At 38.8% G+C, this 23,849-nt stretch overlaps 1 protein-coding gene across 7 annotated transcripts in view; it reads left to right on the top strand.

The window, feature by feature from the left end:
* pkig (protein kinase (cAMP-dependent, catalytic) inhibitor gamma) overlaps positions 1-23,849 on the top strand; it is a 36,381-nt gene that overhangs the window by 512 nt on the left and 12,020 nt on the right. The window contains exon 1 of one of the 7 annotated variants that reach the window (XM_028454206.1): positions 235-459. The exons of 1 other annotated variant lie outside the window; for it this stretch is intronic. Coding sequence is in view for 3 of the 6 variants with exons in the window: in XM_028454200.1 (XP_028310001.1) it covers positions 23,481-23,506 (26 nt within the window). In the remaining 3 variants the exon portion in view is untranslated. Of the gene's footprint in view, positions 1-234; positions 460-9,359; positions 9,413-13,540; positions 13,653-23,145; positions 23,534-23,849 lie in introns of those variants that run through there. 5 more of the 7 variants (XM_028454207.1, XM_028454202.1, XM_028454200.1 and 2 more) reach the window with 5 other exon arrangements.

The following is a 23,849-nucleotide window of genomic DNA, read 5'->3' as shown; positions in this document are numbered from 1 at the left end:
ACACACACACACACACACACACACACACACACACACACACACACACACACACACACACACAGAGCACTCAAGATGCTCAGCCTGTGCGCGTGCGTGTGAAATTATCCCGTGAATGTCAACGATATGAATGATACAGCGTGCACGTATGCGTGCGTGCGCGCGCATGGTAAAGGGGCTGCCACGCATGCTCATCCCACACATCATTGCTTCTTCCATCCTTACAAACCGGGGTTGGTCAAGCTTAGGTTCGTAACCCAATGTGCGGTCGCCCAGAATTAAAATGGGGTCGTGTGAAATGTCTCGTTTTTATTTATTGTGTCACACGTTGGAATGAGACGTGCGTCCTCGATGACAGCGCAGTGACGACGGCAGGTTGCTCTCTATAAACATTCATTACAAACAAGGGCTTCGTTCTGCAGGGAGGAAGGATTGCTGGTTTAACTGGACCCCCTACTTTGCGTGAGTTTTTCTGGACAAACGCCAGTGAAACTGTGCATGAGCAACACCAGTGGGAATAAACACTGGCTTCATGCCTGCCTGTGCTGGTTTTCCTCACTGTCGACTGGTTTCAAGCCCCTCTGCGGTTTTCACACCAGTCTGTAAACGGAGGCATGTTGTGACGAGGGCAAGTCAAGACAACAATGTTAATCCAATGTTCACGGGTTTTAAAAGACAAACATGTTATTTTTGATCTTGTATTAGCTGTGAAAGTTGAATACAAACAAGCTCAATGTGGGATGAGGACTCATTTGTAGATTGAGTATGCGAAAAATCACATACTCAATCTTTTCATATTATGTAAATGTGAACTCACCACATACTAATTTTGACGTCAAACTTAGTACGAGTAGTAGGTTATTATTGCCATTTCCAACACGGCCCAGAAGTAATCCACCAAACATAACCTGGATGTTTTTAGATGAACGCTTTAAGTGCTAGAATATCAACATATGCTTATGTGATTCATGAAACTCACGTATACATGACAAAACTCCCAGATAAGTTCAAAACAAAAGCCCTATTTACAAAAGCTAGTGGCAGACGAGAAGAAGTGCTTTTGTTTTGAAAAATTCCACTCGCAATGCATCATGGGACGTTTAAGTATGGCTGTGTTCAAAATCACAAACTAACTCATACTAAGTTTGACGTCAAAGTTTGTTTGTAGTGCGTTCACTTTAGATGGTATAAAAATAAAGTATGCACAGTGGGCACACTATTCCTACTCAACCCCCCATGATGCATTGCGAGCAGAATGTAAAATGGTCCTGGGACCGACTTCAAGCTAAAAATCAAACATCCCCAGTAGCACAATGGAGGGTGCTCTGAAATGTCGTAATGAAATGTGTCTACGTGAATTTTATGGATCAAATGTTGATGATTTTCTACTTGGTCACTTTCTCACTTAATATACTTTCAGAACTTTCAAAGGTGGTGAATCAACAGAGATATTTAGCCTTAGTGAGCTTCAGGTTTTTGTCGTTGCAGGTTCCAAATGCATTTTGGGAAACTCGGAAGTATATTACAGTGGCAACGGTCATCATCCTAATCATACTAATAGTATATAGTAGACAGTTTGTTCTCATTGAGTTGGTGGTATATACAGTAGTATATAGTACAGAGTGTGACATTTCAAACAGCCTATGACGAGTGTGCCCATCGTGCATACTTAAAAAATGTCCCTATATAAAATACATCCGAGTATTTCTTGCATACTCAGTCTTTTCGTACTATCGAATGTGAACGCATTACATACTCATTTTGACTTAGTATGAGTAGTACGTTATTATGCGATTTCAAACACTGTTTCAGAGAATCGGAGACCCTACACCATGTGTGCTGCTAATGTTTCATAGTTGTAGGATTCATAAGGACACACTTGGACCATCTTAAGAATTTAAGGTTTAATCCCTCCTCCTCTCTCACACACACACACACACACACACTATTGCTGGCGCCTCGTCGCTTCCATTTGCACCAGCCAACCAAATATGGTCTGTTATCTGTCAGAAAGGCCAGAGGAATTATTCAGCAGAGCAGTGATGCTAGGAGACCCCCCCCCCCCCCCCCCCCCGCACAAAGAAAAAGGAGGCACGTGCGTGGAGGTCTTTGCGCGTTTCGGTCTCGTCTAATGTGTTGCGCCGTGTGTGTGTGTGTGTGTGTGTGTGTGTGTGTGTGTGTGTGTGTGTGTGTGTGCGTGTGCGTGTGTGTGGTTTCAGGTGTAATCGGGTTATTCAAGTGCATTTGTGATTATCTGCATTGCTGCATGACCAAATGCTCTCCATCTCTGCTCTGCTCTTCAAAATCCTCCAGTAAATGGAAGTCATATCTGCTGAGAGCTTCCAACAATAACGTGATTATTACCCTGAGAACATTTGAGCCCCCACATACCTGTGCTCAGCCTACACTGAACACACACACACACACACACACACACACACACACACACACACACACACACACACACACACACACACACACACACACACACACACGGACGGGATGGGCTGGTTCCTGCGTCGTTTTCTCTCTTGTTTTCTAAAAGTGACCATCATTAGATGATATTTCTTTCCCTCCGACAGCTTCTTTCTGTGTTTTCCACTTGTAGCCTGGCTGAAGGTCAGACCAGTAGGGTTCATACATGCATACATGGAGTCATTTGTAGTCCCAGTCAGGAGGTCTTTTGTGGGAACCTGACTCATCCATTCAAGGCTCCTCCGTCTTAAGGACATTATAACCCACAGCTAAATATAGACGGCTTTTCTCAGCTGTGCTGCTTTTCAGATTCTTTGACATTATTTTCACAGTCGGTCTTCTGCCCACAGACCCTTTTACAGAAGATCACAGACTTCACTGGTCCAGACTCCAGGAAAATCTGACACAAATATAATAATAATGCATTGGATTTATATAGTTACTTTTTGTTGATTGGTGGTGGTAGGCTACTATTGTTGCCACAGCTGCCCTGGGGCAGACTGACGGAGTCGAGGCTGCCATGGTGGACCATCGGCCCCTCGGACCACCACCATCACTCACTCACTCACTACATTCATACTAGGCAATGTGGGTGAAGTGCCTTGTCCAAGGACACAACAACTATGACTTAGCTAGAGCGGGATTTGAAGTCTCAACCTTTTGGTTATTGGACGACCCACTCTAGCACTGAGCCATGGTCGCCCCAAAATATATACTGTGCAGTGGTGAAAAAAACCAGTAGAGTTAATTATTCATTATTTTGTTGCTTTTTTCTCCATATATACGGGAATAATGTCTCATTTTATTTCCAAGAAGTGTCACTTCCGCTTTTGCACTCACATCTTCTTTACTTGATAAGTCTGTGGCCGTGTTCAAAATGTCATGCTAACGTATGACTCATGCTAAGTCTGATGTCAAAATGAGCATGTAGTGTGTTCTAAGTCTTTAGTATGAAAAGATTAAGTATTCAAAAAATACACAGATGTATACTCTGTAGGGACATTTTTTAAGTATGCACGGTGGGCACACTAGTCATACTTAACAGCCCCATGATGCATTGCGGGCGGAATGTAAAATCGGGATTAGCGTCAAGCTAAAACTCGAACATGCCCTTTTCAAAATAAAAGCATCTCTTCTTGTCTTCCATTCAGTTTTAATACTTTTGTAAATAGGGCTCTTGTTTGGAAGTTAACCGGAAGTTTCTTCAGTAGCACAATGGAGGATCTGCGAAATGTGTTTCCGTGAGTTTTATGGAATGAAATGACTAGATTTTGATATTCTACTTGGACACTTTCTCACTCAGAGATATTTAGCCTCAGTGTGTTTCAGGTTTTTGTCATTGTAGGTTCAAAATCTTGAGAAACTTGGAAGTATAATTCAGTGGGAACAGTCATCATCCTAATCATCCAAATCTGTCTAATAGTATATAATAAACAGTATCTATACTAGTAAAGTGTTTTGGTGCACTAATGCATGAGTAAACCTTACTACGGTTGTAAAGCGAAATCGACTATTAGTTGAAAATTTTGTGTTACCAGTGGTATTAGTGGAATTGAAATATGTTACTAGTAGTAAATACTCAAAGTTTTATTAGTACTACTAGTAACACACACAAAAAAGAGACTTCTACTAGTAGTACTAGTTAAACGAACAAAAAGTACTAGTAGTACTAGATACAACTTTTTCACTTCCGATATGATACCGATATTGCAGCCTTGCGTATCGGCCGATACCGATATTGATCCTATACGGTATCAGCACAAATCATACATACTTTAATTACTTATTTTGTAGTGTAGAATGTTAGAAAAGGCTGGATCAAGTGATGTTACTCAAACAGAGAACAATAGTCAACAACGTTAGGTTAATTTGTTGGAGTGTGAACCACAGTCACCTATGGATAGAAGTCCTGGAGCGGAACATTTTATCGGAGAGCTTATATCAGTGATTTTAGATGCAGTTCGATAAAATCCGATATTCGTTTTCTGGCTGATATTGGACCGATATCCGATATCAATATCGGATCGGGACACCTCTAGTACTAGAACATGAAGTGGTTATAACCAAATCCAGCTCCCTGATTGGTTGTAATATTTTGGAAAGCCAATGGCAAGCCTGAATTTGCTTTCCCCCTCCTATTATGAGCATATATGTCTTAATAGCTTACTAGCACCTGTCTTTACCTTTCGCACAGTGTGTTCTCTCTATATGCTGCAATCACTGCCCAAAGTCGGAATGACTCATAATGTGTGGATTTTAATATAAAATCCATAATATTAGTTGGAGGGCACTGATATTAATTTTATGAATAATTGGCTTTACATAGACCACCACAAACATGCGTTTCAAGTGTTTTTTATTGCATGTGCAGCCTCTCATTCGTACTAGTAAATATACATTTTATCATATAATTGTATATTATATTCTTTTCAGTCGAGTTGTCTTGAAACATAGCAACACACATTGAGTTAAGCCACAAAATGCTTTTTATCCGCATGCTTCACAATCAAGCACCTTCAAACGTCCTGTCTTGCTAACAGCAGCTCTACAAATTAAATTGTTCATTATATTTCCGTAGTTTAATAATGATGATGGACCCGTCGGTGGAGATGGATCACAGGTACATGCTATGAATCAACAATGAAGAAGCTATTTTTAGCTATAGCACGTGCCATGGTTATACTCATTCAAGCCATTTCTGTTATTGGAGGAGAAACACAACCAATGTTACACAAAGTCTTCCCTAACAGCACAAGTACTCTGTGTAAGTATGCTATAAAAAAAAGTGAATAAATATAGCTTTGAGTCATGTGTGACAGACATTTCTTCATATAGTAACTAAAGAACAGAAGATTAGGGAAGGTAACGGTACCGTAGACTACTCTTTTCAACTAAAATGATCCAAACAAAATCACATACCAGTTTATATACAATTACCTGCAAAGAAATAAAAAACAAATTGTTGTGTTTAGATGAAACGTACAACATGTGAGCTGATGTTTAGGTAGAGAAAAAAACATTTATGTATATTTTCAAAAATGCATTTGAAGAATATGAATGTATAAATGACTTCTTTATTAACATTTTTTTTACGTCTAAACCTAATCATTAGATTAGCACGAAGGCTAGGCCTGTAGCGTTAGCTTTGCCTTGAGGCTGTCCAGTCTGTCTCTTTTCTCCCGCTAGCTTTAGCATTAGCTTGATTGCTACCTCAGCGGTATGGTGGTTTCTTAAATAGCAAATGAGGTTTGTTGAACGTTTCTGTTTGCGACCCCACCACAACTTATTTTTGAGTGACACGATCCTTTGCTCTCTGTCGACATGCTAGGTTGACCGTGGTCCATGTCGCAGATGCATGCGCACGTGTGCACGATCTGGTGGGCGGGGCCTGTCAGTTATCTCACAGCAGAAGTGGTCACTAGCTGGATTTCCATTACAGATTTTCAGAAAATAAATGCGATATTTCTAAATGTCACCAAAGCATAATTGCACTTTGAACATGTTTCTATGGAAGGTTGTTTTGGAGCCTCGTAACTCCCGTGAAATATCATCCTGCGAGACTTCTCTGCGGGAAGATGGACACTCCAAACCTCCTTATAAAACTCTCTATTCCTTTGTTGTTTGCTGTCTAATGTGGCAGTAATCATTTTTAAGTGTAATGCTAAGAAATGTCCGGTACTGCGTCATGTGACCAGGTACGTCACGTTTTGTGACGTGTATTTGCGGAAAAAAGTGTTTCCATAGGGCTTTTGTGACACATTTCAATATTAAAACATCTGAAATTTCTATTCATGAAAGCGTAAAAACTTTATATACAATATTTGAGTGTTTTTCGAAATTCAGGTGTTTCTATTAACAATTTTTATTGCGCTATTTAGATTCTGGCATTTCCAAGGGTAATGGAAACACAGCTAGTGGCTGATTAAGACCTTTGCAGATGCAGAAAAGAGTGGTGGAAAACATCGGTTTCATATGCAAGTATCGGTCGATTGCCGATCCCCCAAAATTAAAGAAATCGGCACAGATCAATTGGCCGGCCGATCGATTGGTGCATCTTAGATTAAACCTATTCAATTTAAAGTAGTTTAAGATTTTAGAAATATAGGACATTTCATGGAAAACCACTTACATACTGCTTCGACCTATGGTCTAGATTTTGGAAAATTCTACTGTAAGTAGTTTAGCAATGTCTCTAGATGAGTTTGAATTATAAAAGCTGCAAGAAAAAAAACCCACTGAGCTGAAGTTTTGGGTGGAGTGCTATGCAAACCTTTCCATTAGGGCTGAGGCCTGGAACAGGGAGAGAACGTAAGTGTCTCACTCCATGAGTCAGCACTGGCTCCCTGCCTCCTCCAATAGATGGATGGATGGTTGGATGCAATGTTGTCTAAAAGCTGTAAGGTTGGATCACGTCAACCTTTGCTCACTCACTCACTCAGCTGACGTAATGTAAACGTTGAGTTCTGAGTGCGTTTGGTGATTGTTCTATAGACGGATCCACTCTCGTCATTGATTTCACAGCTAGCAGTGACGCGTCGCATTAACACTGTTTGGATTTTTAATCAAGTGTCATTAGTGAAACGTTTGTCATTCACTGATTTGGAAGGAAAGTCGTGTATATGTGTTCCTTTTTGGCTCAACGGCTCATTGGAAGATGATTTGATGAGTGTTTCAAAGAGGAAAATGGACTGGAGCTTTAATGATTTCTGATGGCGTGGCCCAGGCTGAGCCACGTGCTGAAAATCACTGAAGTGCTAAAGAGAGGAGACAGAAAATCCCTTCAGGGTAAACAAAAAAGCAACATGATATTTAGCATTTGACACCAAATCTGAGGCTTGTGAGCCGCTTTGTGCGTTCATTTAATCCACTTTGGCTGTTCTCGCGGCGTCGTCGCTTTGATTCATTGTAATGTTTTCTTGAGAACGTTTTTATTAAAATCCCCAGACGAGGAAACAAGTTCATGCTCGGGAACAAGAAAAGAAAATGATGAAAACAATTAAAATCTGCTCGACAGTGATGAATTACAGGTTTTTTCCATTGATTGAGTACGAAGAACTAATTCATTACATGGTTGGGTAATTACCTATGAATTAATAATACAATATAAACTGTCTTAATACACAACCACCTGTGTAGTTTTTTGGTGGCTTTAATCAGAAATGTCCTGTTTATTCAGCTCTGGCTGCTCATGTGAGTAATTAAACCTATCTGTTACTTTTTTTGGATTCTGTGATGTTTTAAATAAAGGTGTTCCAATTATAATTACTTAAATAAATGTTACTTATTGCTTTTAAATATAAAATCTTTCACTAGACCTGACACACAGTCGTCTAGCCATCACTGTGTCGTCAAAGTGGTTTGAACCCTTCTTTACAGTATATATCATTCCTGCCTCTTTACTCAAATCATGGAGGCTTGTGCGACTTCCGCACTCTGTACATGTGTCCGCCAGCCTCGCTTTAGCACTGGGTCTAATCAGGGAAGTTAAGGTGATGTGAAAGCAAAAGCAGAAGATAAAATTACCAGCACATTCATTTATTGCAAAGTTGTTGTCTTTTTTTCTTTGCGTCCCAGGACCAAATGGTCCACAGCTTGGTCCCGGCCCCGTGGTTGGGGAGCACTGCCCTACAGGGTAACAAAATAAAATAAACATTGTGTGGACTTTTAGGGGAAAAAACAAACAAACTTCCACTTTAACATTACAACACAATCAAAAATATGTATTCTAGCATAATGTAATAAATATATATGTTAATTTAGTCTCCAACAATCCCTATCAATGAAATACTTCATTATTCTAGTCCAGTGTTTCTCAAATCCCTCATATCCCTAGGGGTGTACGTGCAGCCCTAGGGATATGTGATGGTACTTGAGATAGAGTGCAAAATTATGAAATGAAAGCATTAACATTTTCTGTTAATTTTGATTAAAAATGTTGATCATAATAATGGCGATGAACATGAACTAAAATTACAAGGGTCAGTCCAGGCAGGAGATTAATTGAAATGATAAAGTATAGAAATAAATCTATTCAGAAGGCACTAAATACTGTTTCATTGTACTTATCATTACACTCTATAGTTGTTTTTTTCACAGTATTCTGAGAAAAATTTGTAGTCGGACAAAGGGGGGAACGTGGATTCAGAAATAAGAGAAAGGGGGAACTTGAGATAAAGAAGTTTGAGAACAACTGATCTCATTGATCATTTAAGGAAACTGCTGCACTTGCATCGTTACATGATGTATTTAGAATCCTGGACAAGCCCCCGAAAACTGTTGTGGAATTTTGAGAAAACAAACTTCGAGCCAGATATGAGGAGGAACTATTCAGACCTATTTATTATCTAAATATTGATATTTAGTAGGGGTGTCCCGATCCGATATTGATATCAAATATCAGTCCGTTATCAGCCAGAAAACGAATATCAGATTTTATCGGACTGCATCTAAAATCTCCAATATATATTGTATTATATTTATTCAATTGTAGAATACTGTAGATATTATGTTGAAGGTTAAAATGTGTGTAACCTATTGGTTAATAATAAATGGGTCAGTTTTTCCTCATACCTACTGTTGCTGACTATTGTTCTCTGTTTGAGTGACATCACTTGATCAAGCCTTTTCTAACATTCCACACGACAAAATATCGTATCGGTTCGACATCGGTATTGTTCAATAAGCAAGGCTGCAATATCGGTATCGTATTGGAAGTGAATAAGTTGTATCGGGACATCCCTAATATTTAGAACAGTGTGACACCAAATCCGACATTAGAGAGGTAACAACAGTGTGAAATCTAAGATGGTTGAAAAACCAACTCTGAAACAACTTCCTTAATTTCAACACTTCTGCTTTTTTGCATGAGGAAGGAAACTCTGAAAGACTGACGTGCATTTGTGGTGAGAGTCCATGCAAAGCAGGACCAGCTGTGTGTGAAGTAAGTAGATTTATAAGTTGATCGCCTTTTTTGGTATATGTAACCCAAGCAAACATGACTGGGAAGAAATTCCTTTTGAACAGAAAAGTAACTCCACAAGGACTTTAAATCACTTCATCAATATGACGCCAAACGCCTTCGGCATCACCTACTTTTCTTTTCCCAAACTGGGACAGTGGGACCAAACTGTCCTCCAGCAATGACAGAATGGTACTGACATCCACTTTCCTGTTATGTGATGTTTCCTGTGTGCGTTGAAGGCTCTTAATGCATCACTTGGTCGTTTCTGTGTAAATTTCAATCATAATTGTTGGGACAACAGGAACTGAGTCATGCTAATATTACTCTGCTTAGATTTGTTGAGTTTGCAGTTGATTTCTGCAGCCACTGTGATAAATTATCCAGAAACATATCATTCATTTAAAGTATTTGAATATTTAACTAACTCCAAAGAGAGTTTTATTATTCAGCTTCACCCTGGGACCCACAAGTTGTTTTTTTTTTTTTAATTCAACCAACCAAATGTAGTTTTTCAACATTAGCTTTTGAAAACACACATATAATCTTTTTAAAACATAAATCAATATATTTCCCTGTGCAGCATGCATTTCACAGCATGTCTGTCCAAAAAAAAAAAATAAATAAAAATGACAAACATGAGAGACATTAGGTATTTATTCATTTTTGACCAGCTGTCCACAACCCACTTGTTGAGTAAAGTGCATTAATGTGATGATTTGCGTATCGCTTTAAATACTTGAGGTGCACAGATTTCTGGTCGATCACCGATTTTTAAAAAGCCTGACCTGCCGATTCCAGTTTTGGCCAATCCCAATTTTTTCACAACTGGCAGGATACACCTTGAACGTTCCAATCTTATTTTATCGTAAAACATTGAACAATATCCATGAAACAATACACACTTGTTGTTTTGACTGCACATGAGGTTGTTATCTCAGTTATAAATGAAAAGTTTAGAGCATTTCTGTCCAAAATACCAAATCACACCAGTTCCTTTAGTCTTACAATGTTCCCATTTTAAAAACAAACTAAACATGTGCAACAGGTTTAGACGACTGCTTTGTGAAAGCTTGGCTTGTCTGCACAAAGTGTCAGAAACACAGAATGATCATCTCACGGTTGCCTATCTCAGCGCTACAGCTGCTGCGACCAATGTTCACTTTCTCACCAGTAAACGGTCTATTTTTATCCCACACTGGCTTTTGTCAACATCCCTCTTTGTGGTTCTTGTTTATTCTACGAGCACATAAATCCTGCACATGTACCCAGTGAGAGAGCAGCTCGATTGGATGTTACATGTAGATGTTTAAACGCTGACACGTCTTTTCTAAATCCCAAAGATTCATGTCAGAGATTGTGCTGCTAGTAGGAATGGGCGATATTGACAAAAAAAAAAAATATATATCCCAATAATTTCTGGTATTTATCACGATAACGATAAAAATCACGATAAATAAAAGAAATTCACAACTTAGTGTAAACAGGTTCTTTACAAACACAAATACCTGTTAATACATCAACATTAGACACATTTAAAAAGGCTACAATAACTGCTGACTCATAGAGTTCATGAGCTGATATTTTATGGAATATATTTATGCGTGTGGGTCACTCTATTAGTGTTATTGTATGTAATTCATTTATTTCCTTATTTGAAATAAAATTATTTTCTAGAAAAAGCACATGAAAAGCAAAAATAACTCCATTACTGTTTTTACTGTTGCTAAATCTTGTTTAATTTATCTGATAATGAGTTGAGTTACATAAAGTTATGGTTAATAAATAACTCTGATTTCATATAATTAAACCAGATCAAGCTGATGATTTAATCATTCAGTATATTTAGGTGTAATAACAATAGTTACATTAGTCTAATGGGATCAGCTTTGTCTGTGAACACGTGAAATAGAATTAAAAAATATTGCGTTTCACAAATTGGGACGAATGAATAGTGCAATTAGTATTTATGCTAACATTTATTTCACACAAAGTGTGACATGTTTAGCTTTTATTCTTCCATACAAGTGTTAAATCTGACCATAAACAGATCAGTGGCTCTCTGTGGCTTTATGACAGTAAGACGTGTTCTTTTTATTTGGTCTGTTATTCGTTATTTGGAGTGGTTAGCGTTAGCTGTGTGTTGGTGTGTTAGCTTAGCATAGTTAGCTTTAGTGGAGTTTCCAGTTCATAATCGTGGCTACAGGTTCGTCTCTGTCCCCGTGTTTGTGGAACTTTGGGTGGATCTGATGGAGGAACTTGGACTGGTTCACTTTGTTGGATGGTTTGTCTGGTTTTAACCAAGTAGCTGTTCATGATGTATCGCAGCATAGTAGCTTCTGGTAGTCGTGACGATCACCTCACCCACAGACGGCGGTGTGTGAAGGGAGCTCCCGTAAACTACGTTCCACTCCAGAGAAAAATAAGTTGACAACAAACAGGGGCAGTTTTGGTCCATGGAACAAGGATTTTTTGGGGTATTCTTGGCTAAATTGAGGGACAAATGGACCGTGACCCTCGCTAAGTTCCGACATGGGAGTTTATCATTTATGGATGACATATTCTTACCGGTGCAAATGTTTTTGACGATAAATCATAAACGATAAAATATCGCACATTCCTAACTGCTAGAATAATGCAGTCTAGAGAGGATTTAGGATTCTGTAAAACATTGTCTACACTCCTTTTGCATAACCTCTGATGTGTGTGAGGACCCTTTAGCAAGGCTCTAATCCACTATATCACATGTCAAACTCAAGGCCCGGGGCCAAATCCAGCCCTTTAGTGCATCCAATTTCAGAGAAACCATGAATTATTGTGTAAATTACCAACTGATTCAGTTGTAAATATCTCCAAATGAATACACAAATTCAGTGAGACATTAGCAGGGCTCACATTTCCCACATGCTTATATCACATGATGGCAGTCATTTTTAATCTATAATTTATTAAAAGAACTCTCAATTTTCCCCAAATTCTGCCTATTTCTTTAATTTATTCACAAAATTTCCCCCAAATTACATAAAAATGGGTCACAAAATCAGATAAATTGAAAGTGAAGATCCTGCAGGGACTGACATATGTCACTTATTGATTTGATATTATCAGGGCCGTACATATTTTAAAATGTATTTATAGGTGGAATGAATGATTAAATTATTTTCCTGCCTAAATTCTGCAGCCCACTTAAGATGAACTGCTCCGTATTTATGAGTTTGACACGTCTGCGACTACGTATATTATTCAGATCGCAGGTGATGTCATAAAAGTAGGTCACCCTTTACAGCTGTAGCAGTCAAATGTTATCATAACCTCCAGTCCATTTTTTTCCCCCTAAAGATCGAATACACTAAGTTAGTTAAAAAAAATAGAGTGGTCATTGAGTCTCTAATGTTTATGTTGTAAAATTTAGATTCTAGCATCGTGTAATGTTTTTTATCCTGAGGAGCAGAGGTGTAAAGAGTACAGATATATCCTACTCAAGTAGAAGTAAAGTTACTTTAGTGAAATTTTACTCAAGTTCAAGTGCAAAGTAGCGCAATTAAATATTACTCAGAGTAAACGTTACTACCGTAGTTACTTTGACTTCCCCATGTTTATTTTTGGTCAAATCCCTTGCATACAGTAAACATCTCATGTATGTAAAAAGGAAGAGATCAACTCTTGCACAATTGGAACTTAATTTATTTTCTGTATAAAATAAAATGTTTGTGAAAATGCACAATTCTTTTTTTTTGAGTAAAACGACACCAATGAATTCAATTCAAATTAAAACGATTATCAAACTCTTAAGTATAGCTACATTTATGAACTCCAAAACTGAGAAAATAACCTCCATTCAACGCTGTTTTGATCTCGTACATTACAGTAATGGTTGGGTGTAGAAATGTAACAAAATACTTTACTTCATTCAACACATACTGAAGTACAAGTAAAATTGCAGTTTTTTTACAAGTACCAATAAAAGCAACTCAGTTACAGTAATGTGAGTATTTGTAATCCGTTACTTTCACCTCTGGTGAGGCACGTGCAGTGGTTACAGGTGCTCTTCTTTGTGTGTTGGGTAGGGAGGGAGTTATGTATGTGCGTTACTACCCCTCCTGTCAACTAAGCAAATCGAATCACAAGACGCCCACATCCTCCCTGGACTGGTGGGAGAAAAGTGTGATGATGCAGCCGAGTGGAATTACTTGGCAAATAGGTGATAAATGGAGCGAGGCAGGTGAGAGGAGCTGATTATTTTCCTTTGTGAAGAAGATTAGTTTCAGCTCTCATTTGTCATCCTAAAGGATAAAGTAGTTTAATGGATGTATGTAAGAGTAGAGATAGAGTAGTTGAAAACCTCATCACATCTTTGCTCAGAATTGTGGATTAACATGTGCTTCAGTGTAGCAGAGGAGACTGCGTGGCTCATTTTCCCAAAATGTAATGGAAAACACTGGAGCCTGGGAGGGATTATTTCTGTATTTAGAAAGCACAACAAACATTCGAGCCTGCGTTCCCACCCTCCCATCCTCCCTCACAGCCCTTTCGTCATCATCTTTTTTCCGCCCTCTCCGCGCCCCCATCTGCTTCCCATCCTCACGCTTATCATTTCCCCATCAACACCGTCGTCACCCTCCAGATTACCTCCTCCCCCTTCCTCCCTCGCCAGTCCTTGTTTCAACATCCTCCTCCAGCCTTCAACGTGTGCCTGGCAAAAAAGATGGAGCATAAACAAGACGGGCAAACAAAGCACCTGCTTCCTGTTGAGGTTTAGCGTTGTTGGTAAATCTATGGACGAAAATAGAAATGGGCAACCTTGCAGTACGATTGGAATGGATAGAGGGAGGTGTGGGAGGAAAGATTGCAGTTCAGAGCTGTGGTTACCCACCAAACTTTGCTGTGTACACACGCCCAGTGTTCCAGAGGCTTACAAAGCTCCATAGACACAGGGAAGCAGAGAAAAGTTGGGAAATTAGCGCTTTAGCAACAAATTGATCCGTTGATTGGACACGATTAAATGTCTGACTCAAGTGTAATATTTTATAAATGAACGGTCTTTGTTTAATTCATTTTTACCAAATAATCCATTACACCTCACTGCTTCAGTGACTCTGCATTTAAAAGTAACCTGTGGTGAGATTTAAGCGTTTAGCTAAAAACATCCAGGTTATGCTTGGTCGATTCCTTTTGGGCTGTGTTGGAAAATTAGTATGTAGTGTGTACACTCGATCAGTGGTTCTTGAGTACCCCGTTCTCTTATTTCTGAATCAAAGTACCCCCTTTGTTTACATACATTTTGCTCAGAATACTATTAAAAACAACAACTATAGAGCGTAATGATTGAATGAATGAGTGTTTAACAGTCATTTTAAAGAATCAAACGTTGTAAATTAATGGACTAAAACTGTATTTAGTGCTTCCTGGTCACCTCCCACCTGGTGTGGGACCAAGACTGACCCTTGTATTTTCATTTCATGTTCTAATCAAGATCATTTTCATCAACATTGCTATGATTCATTTTGTGATACATCATTTTTGACAAAAAACAAACATTTAAAAATCCCCGTATTTTTAATCCTTCTGTTTATTAGTTTTCCTCTCTCTCAAGTACCCCCTGTAGTACCCCCCCCCCATTTGAGAAACACTGCTTTAGATAGTATGAAAAGATTGAGCCCATATAGTCTACATCTGGGTATTTTTCAAGTATGCACGGTTGGCACACTAGTCATACCAAACGCCCCAAGCGTAACGTAAAATGGTCCTGGGACCAGCTTCAAGCTAAAAATCAAACATCCGCTTTTCAAAACTAAAGCATCTCTTCTTGTCTTCCATTAGTTTTTTAATGCTTTTGTAAATAGGGCTCTTATTTTGAAGTTAACCAGAAGTTTTGTCAGTAGCAGAATGGTGGGTGTCTGAAAATCTTACATTCCCACATTCAGTTATAAGCCAATGAAAATAGCAAGAAAAAAGTAAGTGTTTTAATTTTTTGATTTCGAGAGACTGCCACCCAAGAACCAATACATATCTGTGACTAATCATTAGTGATGTGAACAGTCTATGTTCATAGCTCAAAGCTGATCAAATTACAGGGAGCTGAGGCATATGCTAAGTTGTTTAACACGTTCGAGCCCAAAACTCCAACAAACTTTTTTCCAATTTTGAGGGCTTGTCATGTCCACCAGATAGGATGTATAGCAGATGTTTTCATATATTCTGAGAGAGTAGTTGGAGCTGTATTACTATACCAAATTTCAGTTTCCTGTATAATATAGTTCCTGAGATATTGGAAGCTGAAATTGGAAGAAAAATAAGGCCCCCCCCCCCGAAAATCGATACATACCCTTGTCACTAAATTGTCCATATTTCAAAAAATATTTATCTGATCAAACTAAAAAATTTCAGTGCCGATTGAATAATCACAGAACAATTTTTTCAGACTGAAGTGCATGGACCATTTGTTGAAATGACTCCTATTTTCAGATCCTTGGAGGTAGCGGCAGATCATTCCGTCAATGAAGCCCATTCCCATACATGATTTGTGGACAATGTAATATTCAAATTTGACCTCAGCTGTAGTTTTATTTCTGTTCTGCTTTGATTGTCCTCATCAGAGAAACGTGGTTCTTAAACTGTCAACGAGAATCTTAAGCTTCTACTTTCTTTTGTGGTCCACGTATGTTTGTGTCTGTGTTTGTTTGTGACGGTTAGTCATCATAGAATCTGTTTCTTCAAACACATTTGCATTTGTCACCACACAGCTTGTGTGGAGCCTTGATGAGTTTAACACCATCGGAATATCATAACGGTATATTCTATCTTCTGATGGTCTTTGTTGCTTTAAAAATACTAGTTTGAGTAGTTTTTTTTTTTACTTCATTTGAATTCCATTTCAGTTAATGCTACTACAGTTGACTGTGTTGAGCCACATAAGTTTTTAATGCACACGTAAACATGGGGAATCCCTGCAGGTGGGGTCAGCTATGCTTGAGGCGCCGTCTCCAGTGTCTGGATCTATTGCCATCTCTCTGTGCAGACCATGAAGCATTGATCGATCAGTTTCTGTAACACACAGGGTGGAACACTTAATACCTCTTACAACCTTTACTTAACTTCAAACAATGACACCCGATCCCCAATAGTTTATCACAGCCTGTCATGGTGCATCCCAGGCAGGCATCTCCCTGTTATATAATGCACCTCCACACTGGGCATTGATTGATGCGGCTTTTGCAAAGTGAATTGTTTTCATAAAACGGAGGCTGTGCTTTAGAGGGAGGACTGTGTGTTCCTTCAGCACCGTTTATTAGGTGTTCCAGCCTTCTGTTTAACAGAGGAGACAACTCAGGACATTCAGGATCTATTGAGGTGCTCCATTTGCATTTTGGCTGCTTGGTTTGTGCTTCTCTGTCTATTTTACTCTACGGGACATTTTGAAAAGGCTGTATTTGCTTAAAAGCTCAAGAAATGTTAGTGATGAAAAGATAAGAGATTAAAGTGGTGAGGTGAATATATTGAAGATCATTTGCTTAAAAAATGCAAAAGGTTGAAATTGCCACTCAAAAATTTGTTTTCATCGCCACCATTTTCGGAAAAGTTTAGCGCATTGCATTGTGGGATGTGGAGTCCTATGAACCAGTGTTTCTGAAATGTTTTTGGCTCAAGCACGGAAGTACCCCCTTTCTCTTAATCCTGGATTCAAATCCCCCCCTTTGTCTGACTTGAACATTTTGCCCATAATTCTATGAAAAAAACAACTCTAGAGCATAATGATGGAATGAACAAGTGATAACAGACATTTGAAAGAATCTCATTGTAAATAAGAATGAATATATTTCTACTGTTTTTATCATTTCTGGTTATCTCCCACCTGGTGTGAGACTGTGTCACTTTGTGTTTTCAGTTCATGTTCTAGTCAAAATCATTTCCATCATTGTTATTATGATTATAATTTTCAACTAGAAACAAACATGATGAAACCCCATATGATTTTATGTCTTTAATTTTGTTAATTTTTCACTTTCTCTCCCTGTGAGAAACACTGCCGTAGATGAATCTGTGTTTTTACTTCATTCTTACTCTGATTTCTTGTGTTTGTCCCTCAAAGTCACTTCCCAACACATTTCTGGTGTTTTCATAGACTGATGTTTATTTTGGGTTACCATGGAAACATCCGAAACTGGCTGAAACTGAATGTCTCGTGGAGTGAAGTGAATACACGGGGAATACCAGGGAGGAACAAACTGGAACAAAAATGGTGTCAATTAGTGAATCCCTTTCCTGCTTGTCTGGCAAAGAAACTGTGGAGATGAAAAGAAACTTTCAAGCAGGGATTTGAACCTTTTACATGATCTTTGATTTATTGATCAATGAGGCCTACACTACGGATTTATCTATTAAGCTTTAAGATTTGTGAGATGAAGGCTAGTATCACTGTACTCATCTAGAACTTAGACCTTACATTAAGAACTCTACACTGGAGATGATTCTGACCTTTACTCCAAGCGGGTCCACCAACCAGGATTACTGTTCTCCTGGTAGCATCGCTTTGAAGATCCCTTAACTACCTACTAAGCTGGGGTCAGATGAGGATTTCTCAGATATCATATTTCTCAGCTTGGTGTGAAATAACTGTTGGTTCTCCATCGGCACGGCTTGGAGCTATTGATAGACCTATTGCTACCAACCCATTAAGATGTTTACTTTGTGCTTTTCTTTAATGCTTGAAGTGACATTTTCTTTGACTTTAACTAAAAACCTCTATTGTTGTGGCTGTTGGTGTGAGTTTATTTCTGTTAGGACAGATATTGGCGCTCTGTTGAGGATCTCCTTTGCCATTTGGCTCCAAAGAAGTGGAAATAAGCACGTTTTACTGTGTTGTGGTTTCAAACTGGATATTAACAAAAATGGACGATATTACCTCAAATTTTTTGTTATTCATCAGAATTTACATTCACTTTGTGTTTAAATCTCATGCTTGCATCGATTTTGTAGTTTTATGGCGCCATAAGTAACGTGACGCCTTGGCAACATTTCAACATGGAAACTGCTGCACACTTATCCAGTGTTGCCATTTTATTGCCTTTGTTGCTATATTTATTTAGCTTGTAGACCTCCTACAGTGATCTAAATGGCGCACACAATAAAAACTGGTGATGGAAACACCTTGATTTAAAAAAACACTCAAATATCGCTGAAACGTTTTTACGCTTTCATGAGGAGGTTTTCCAGACAAAAGCGCCATTGAAACACTTTTCATGCAATTACACGTCACAGGATGTGACGTAACCGGTCACATGACCACTTCTCTCCTAGAAAACATGGTGCGGTACGTTTGGGCAGAAGAGAAGACCGAGACGTTACTTAGCATTATACACGAGTTACGAGACTCTAAAACAACCTTCAATGGAAACACGTTCAAAGCGCAATTATACTTTGTCGTCATTTAGAAATATTGTTTTTATTTTGCGAAAAACTGTAACGGAAACATAGCAAATGTCCCAAAACATGCGTGATGTGAGGTATTTTGTGTCATGTTGTGATTTTAAATAAAGACAGTATAAATGTATCTGTGAAATCAGTCTGAAATTCACAATACACAATGAATAATTCTCTAACTTGTTGAAGGGCGTCAGGGCTAACGCCGTTAACACAACATTAGCTTTGCTGAATCTTTGATGGTGAACTCGGAGCATCACTTGCTGCTCTTTCCCTGTGATGATGAAGATGATAAATTCCTTGAGCACACAGTCCCTTTTGATGTTTGCAAGCACCCTAACCTTTCCTTATTTTACCTGCACACACACAGTGAAGTGTCAGTGAGTTACAGTAATATCGACTTGTTAAAAGGTAGCTGCTCGACCTCTGCTGACCTTGACACCTGAAGCCTGTGGTGATGAGCGGTGGACAGATGGTGGGTGTTTCTCTTTAGCTGCAGCTCACCTGCTGCACTCAGGGCTCAGTAACCCTGGGATCAAAGTCAAGAGGCACTTCTGAGTGTTTAACAGCCCAGGCCTTCTATAAACTTAACCATCGATTTTTTTTTTTTTTTTTTTCTGACCACAGAGTCTTGTGTTGCTTTAGTAGCGCTCGGTGTCCTTCACCTTCCCATTCCCAGCGGGAACGAGGTGAAGTCTTTTGGGTTGATCACTTCTCCTGCCTCAGGAAAAGATTTCACCTCCTTTTTTTCCTTTTCTTTTTTAGAAAGCAATCAACCCTTTAATGAGGGTTTCTATTAACATGCAAGTAGTTTTATACTTTCTTTCACTACTATCATCTATTGAACTTTCTGTCATTTTACACCATTAATTAGAAACTGTTGTTAAAGGGATCGTCCACTGTTTTTACAAGTTTGTCCACAACTCTTTGAAATTTACTTATTAGAAGATCTATGCATAACAAAACTATATACAAATAAATAATCAGAATTATTTGCTATTATTAGCTTAACAGGTCAAATAATGCAGGATTTGTAACTCATTATTAATTCACTGTAAGAGAATTATATCAATACATTTGATACGAGTCTCAATTTTTTATAAAAGGAACATTTATTGAAATGAACAAAGGTGAGGTAGAACGACAAGTAAAAGTAAAACATATTTAACAAATATTAAAAACAGGTGATGTAGAACAAGAACAAGTAAATTAAATATTTCTGCTCTCTGTAAATAATGCGTATCGTCGAATGCAGCAGCACGCATCGGCCGATGCCGATACACGTAAGAAACCCAAAAATCAGAGGAGGTCGGTTGCTTTAATACTGCTTCCCTCGTCGGTTTTACGAAAGTGCTCGGATATGTGCATCATTCCCGGCTAGAGTCTGAATTCCACCCGCTGGAGACCAGGTAGTCGGGGTTTTTGTGCACCAAGTGTCACCTGTGTGGAAGCGAGGGGACTGCCTTGCTTCCTACTGCTGCTGAGCTGCTCCCATCGATTTTTAAAAGTGCTCGGATCGGTCGTAAGTGACATCAGCGGAAAATCCTGGACACCTCCTCGAGTCTGAATATGTGTAATATTAATAATATAAACACTATTAAAACACTGAATATCTTTGGAATAACATTACAAATGCTGTTAGTTTGAAAATATCAACAGAGTGAACAAGCTTGTTTACGTTTTTATACCTCTCGACCTATGAACCCCCCCCAGGTTGCACATGCGCACTTCCAGAGTGTGAAAAGGCTGATTGTTTTCAGATTGTTGTAATTAAAGATTCCACTATTGGCTCCAAAATGTGCAAAATTCCGAGTGCAAGAAGTTGTGAGTAAACAAGGCCAGGGTTAATACAGTCAATTGGACTGTATGAAGTGTATTCATTTGTATGCGTGTTTTGTATCTGAAAGGAAATTGATTCCCTGCGTGCTCCCAGTTGTAACAAGGTGAAGCTGCTGAGCTGCGTGCCCGCCGTGATAATCTGTCCGAGTTGGATTGATTTTTCATTTCGATGGATTTTTGTGGGAAGGAAAAATAAAAAAAAATAAAAAAAAGGGGGGGTTTCACTGGGCTTTTCTTTTGTTTTATTTATCTCCTCACTCAGACTTTTTCTAGCCGAGTTGATGCTAATAGCGTTGGTCAGGCCTCTTATCTTCTGTTCCTCGGCTGATTCATAATGCCTTCAGGCATCGCAGCTCTGCACACTCATTTAGGAACCGCAATTAAGTGAGAATGGCAGAGATCGCATTCACTGATGGAGATTGAAAATGGCATCGAGTGTCATTGCTATCAGTGATGATCCTACATGTTCGACAAAGACGTCGTAGACTTGTGATGCGACCTACTTAAAATCCTGACACTCAGAGTGAAAAAGTGGAGCAGGAAAACTCTTTGAGTCTCCTTTCCTATCCACTTTTCCTTAACCCCGTTGATGATGTCATTGGGTTAAGGAAGGGTGTTAGGAGACTTCCTAAAGGAGTTAGGAAAAGGCCATCACGTTGTTTTTGACAATCAGACGCACTTCCACTAAGTGACGTAATAATCCAACGGTGGTGATGGTTAGTTTCCAAAAACGGACTACTAATAGTGCATTTATAACACTTTCCCCTGTGCCTCTGACCCGCGTGTGTAAAACTCAAGGCCTGAGGGCCAAATTTGGCCCTTTATTGCTCCCAATTGGGCCCGCGGGACAAAGTGAAAATGACAGCGAAAACATGAATCACTGTGTGAATCACCAACTGATTCAGTTGTAGATATCTCAGTACCTCCAAATACACAAATTCAATGAAACTGCACATTTCCCCCTAGGTGTTACAGTTTTCCCACGTTTATATCACATGATGACAGTCATTTTTAATCTCAGATTTGAATTGTTGTAAGTACTCTTAATTTTTCCTACAGTGTTCCTCAATATAAATAAAGAGCTTAAGAACCTGCAGGGACTGATATCTGTCACTTATTGCTTGGCTATTGTCATGTGTTTTGCATACTGTAAATACTATTATACATGGAAGTGACAACTAGGGCACATGAATGATAAAATTGCTCATATAATCTAAGGCCCACTTGAGATTAAACGAGTCCGTATTTGGCCCCTGAACTAAAATGAGTTTGACACCCCAGCTCTAACTGATATGATCTCAATTATCACAAGGTTTGAATGTAAATCAAAGGGAAAGAGGAAGAAGTGAAACTAAGATAAATATGATTTTATGAAATTGTTACATTTATTCAAGATAGAGGCCTACATAACGTTGTAGGCATACACATGTACAACCACACAAAGCATTCCTAGGTGAATGATATATGTTTAATAAAACATAATGTGGCTAAAAATGTCTCTAGCTGGGTTTCCATTACAGATTTTCTCAAAATAAAAGCGACATATCTAAATGTCGACTCAGTAAAATTGCGCTTTAAACGTGTTTCCATCGAACGTAGTTTTGAGCTGCAGCCTTGTAACTCCCGTGAAATCTCATTCCGCGAGACTTCGCTGCAGAAAGACGGACACTCCAAACCTCCTTATAACACTCCGTATTCATGTGTTGTTTCATGTCTAATGTGGCAGTAATAATTTTAAAGAATAATGCTAAGAAATGTCCCGGTCTCCTCCTGTTTACACGTACCGCGCCATGTTTACTCGGAGAGAAGTGGTCATGTGACCATGTACATCATGTCCTGTTTGCAAAATCCAAACGCCTGAAATACGTCCTCATGAAAGCGTATAAACTTTTGAGCAATAATTGACAGTTATTTTTTTTTTAAATTTAGGTGTTTCCATTACCATTTTTTTTTTTTTTGCGCTATTTAGATTTTGCGCATTTTCAAAGGGAATGGAAACGCAGCTTCTGATAGCTTTTCCTTGAATGAGTGTTCTGCTTTATGTCAGTTGTAATCTGATAATATGGCTTGCATATCATAAGCATATTATTGCATTGGTGACCTACATGATCTGCATCCCTTTTCAGTCTTCGTGAGTTTCCGTGAACGCTCGAAGGAGTGGGTCCCTTTAAACATTGTCACCGCAAGGAAATGTGGGTCAGCATTATGTGGTCTCCTTTGGTAAAGGATGCATCAGTGTTTCCTAGGATAAAGGAGGTTATAAAGGAAGCTGTGAGCCTCCTTTCCTTAGCTTTTAGAGAATTGGAACACTCCTTATCATGACCGACTCTTAAACACTACCGGGGATGAAGGAAAAGTGGATAGGAAAGGAGATAGGAGGGAATATGGATGCAGCCTTTGACTTGTTTTGATTTTTTTGACTTTGCCAAGCACAGTTCCAGTGTCTGAGTTCAATATTTCCTCCACTAGGGGAAATTTGGATCTTCACATCCTTCAGTCCCATAAACAGAGGAAGGATATGGTGGCAAATGTGTACACCGCAGTAGAATGGACAAGGCTTTTATTTATTTATGAGAGGAAGACCAGGCGAGCAGCAACAATGCTAATCCATGAGGAGGAAATACAGCTCCCCTGTGAGTGTAGTTGGCTCAGTGTGGAGCGGGCAGGCAGCTGCTGACATCATGTGAACGGACTGCGGACAGATGGGGGCTGAGAGGCGACGAGCACGAGGGCAGAAACGCTGAGGCTCACTGAGGTTACGTTGCTTTCTGTGAGAAACGCTACGGGTTGGATGGAACGATGGCTTCAGGAATTTGGGTGAGAGCGACTCATAGGAACATTTGGGTAAGAACGAATAACTTGTACTCTAATTCTGTCTTTTTTATCCCAGAGCTTGAAATAATAAGAAGCTATTAATGTTAAAGTTTAATTATACTTTGCTAAATACCAAATATACTGATAAATAGTCAGAACTGTTTAGCATTTTTAGTTTAAAGAGTCAAATAGTGCCTCTTTGTAACTCATTATTAACTGTAAGAGAATTACGTTGATACATTTGATTGAAAAATACTGTAATATGATTAAATTGACATGAACTGAATTTAAATAAACTAAATGGAATGTAAAAACAATATTATAATTGTGGGATTTAAATAAATTG

The sequence above is a fragment of the Gouania willdenowi genome, chromosome 7 (genome assembly GCF_900634775.1).
Source record: "Gouania willdenowi chromosome 7, fGouWil2.1, whole genome shotgun sequence".
Classification (NCBI taxonomy): Eukaryota; Metazoa; Chordata; class Actinopteri; order Blenniiformes; family Gobiesocidae; genus Gouania; species Gouania willdenowi.
Note: the sequence above shows the minus strand (reverse complement) of the source record. Positions and strands in the feature narration are given on the sequence as shown.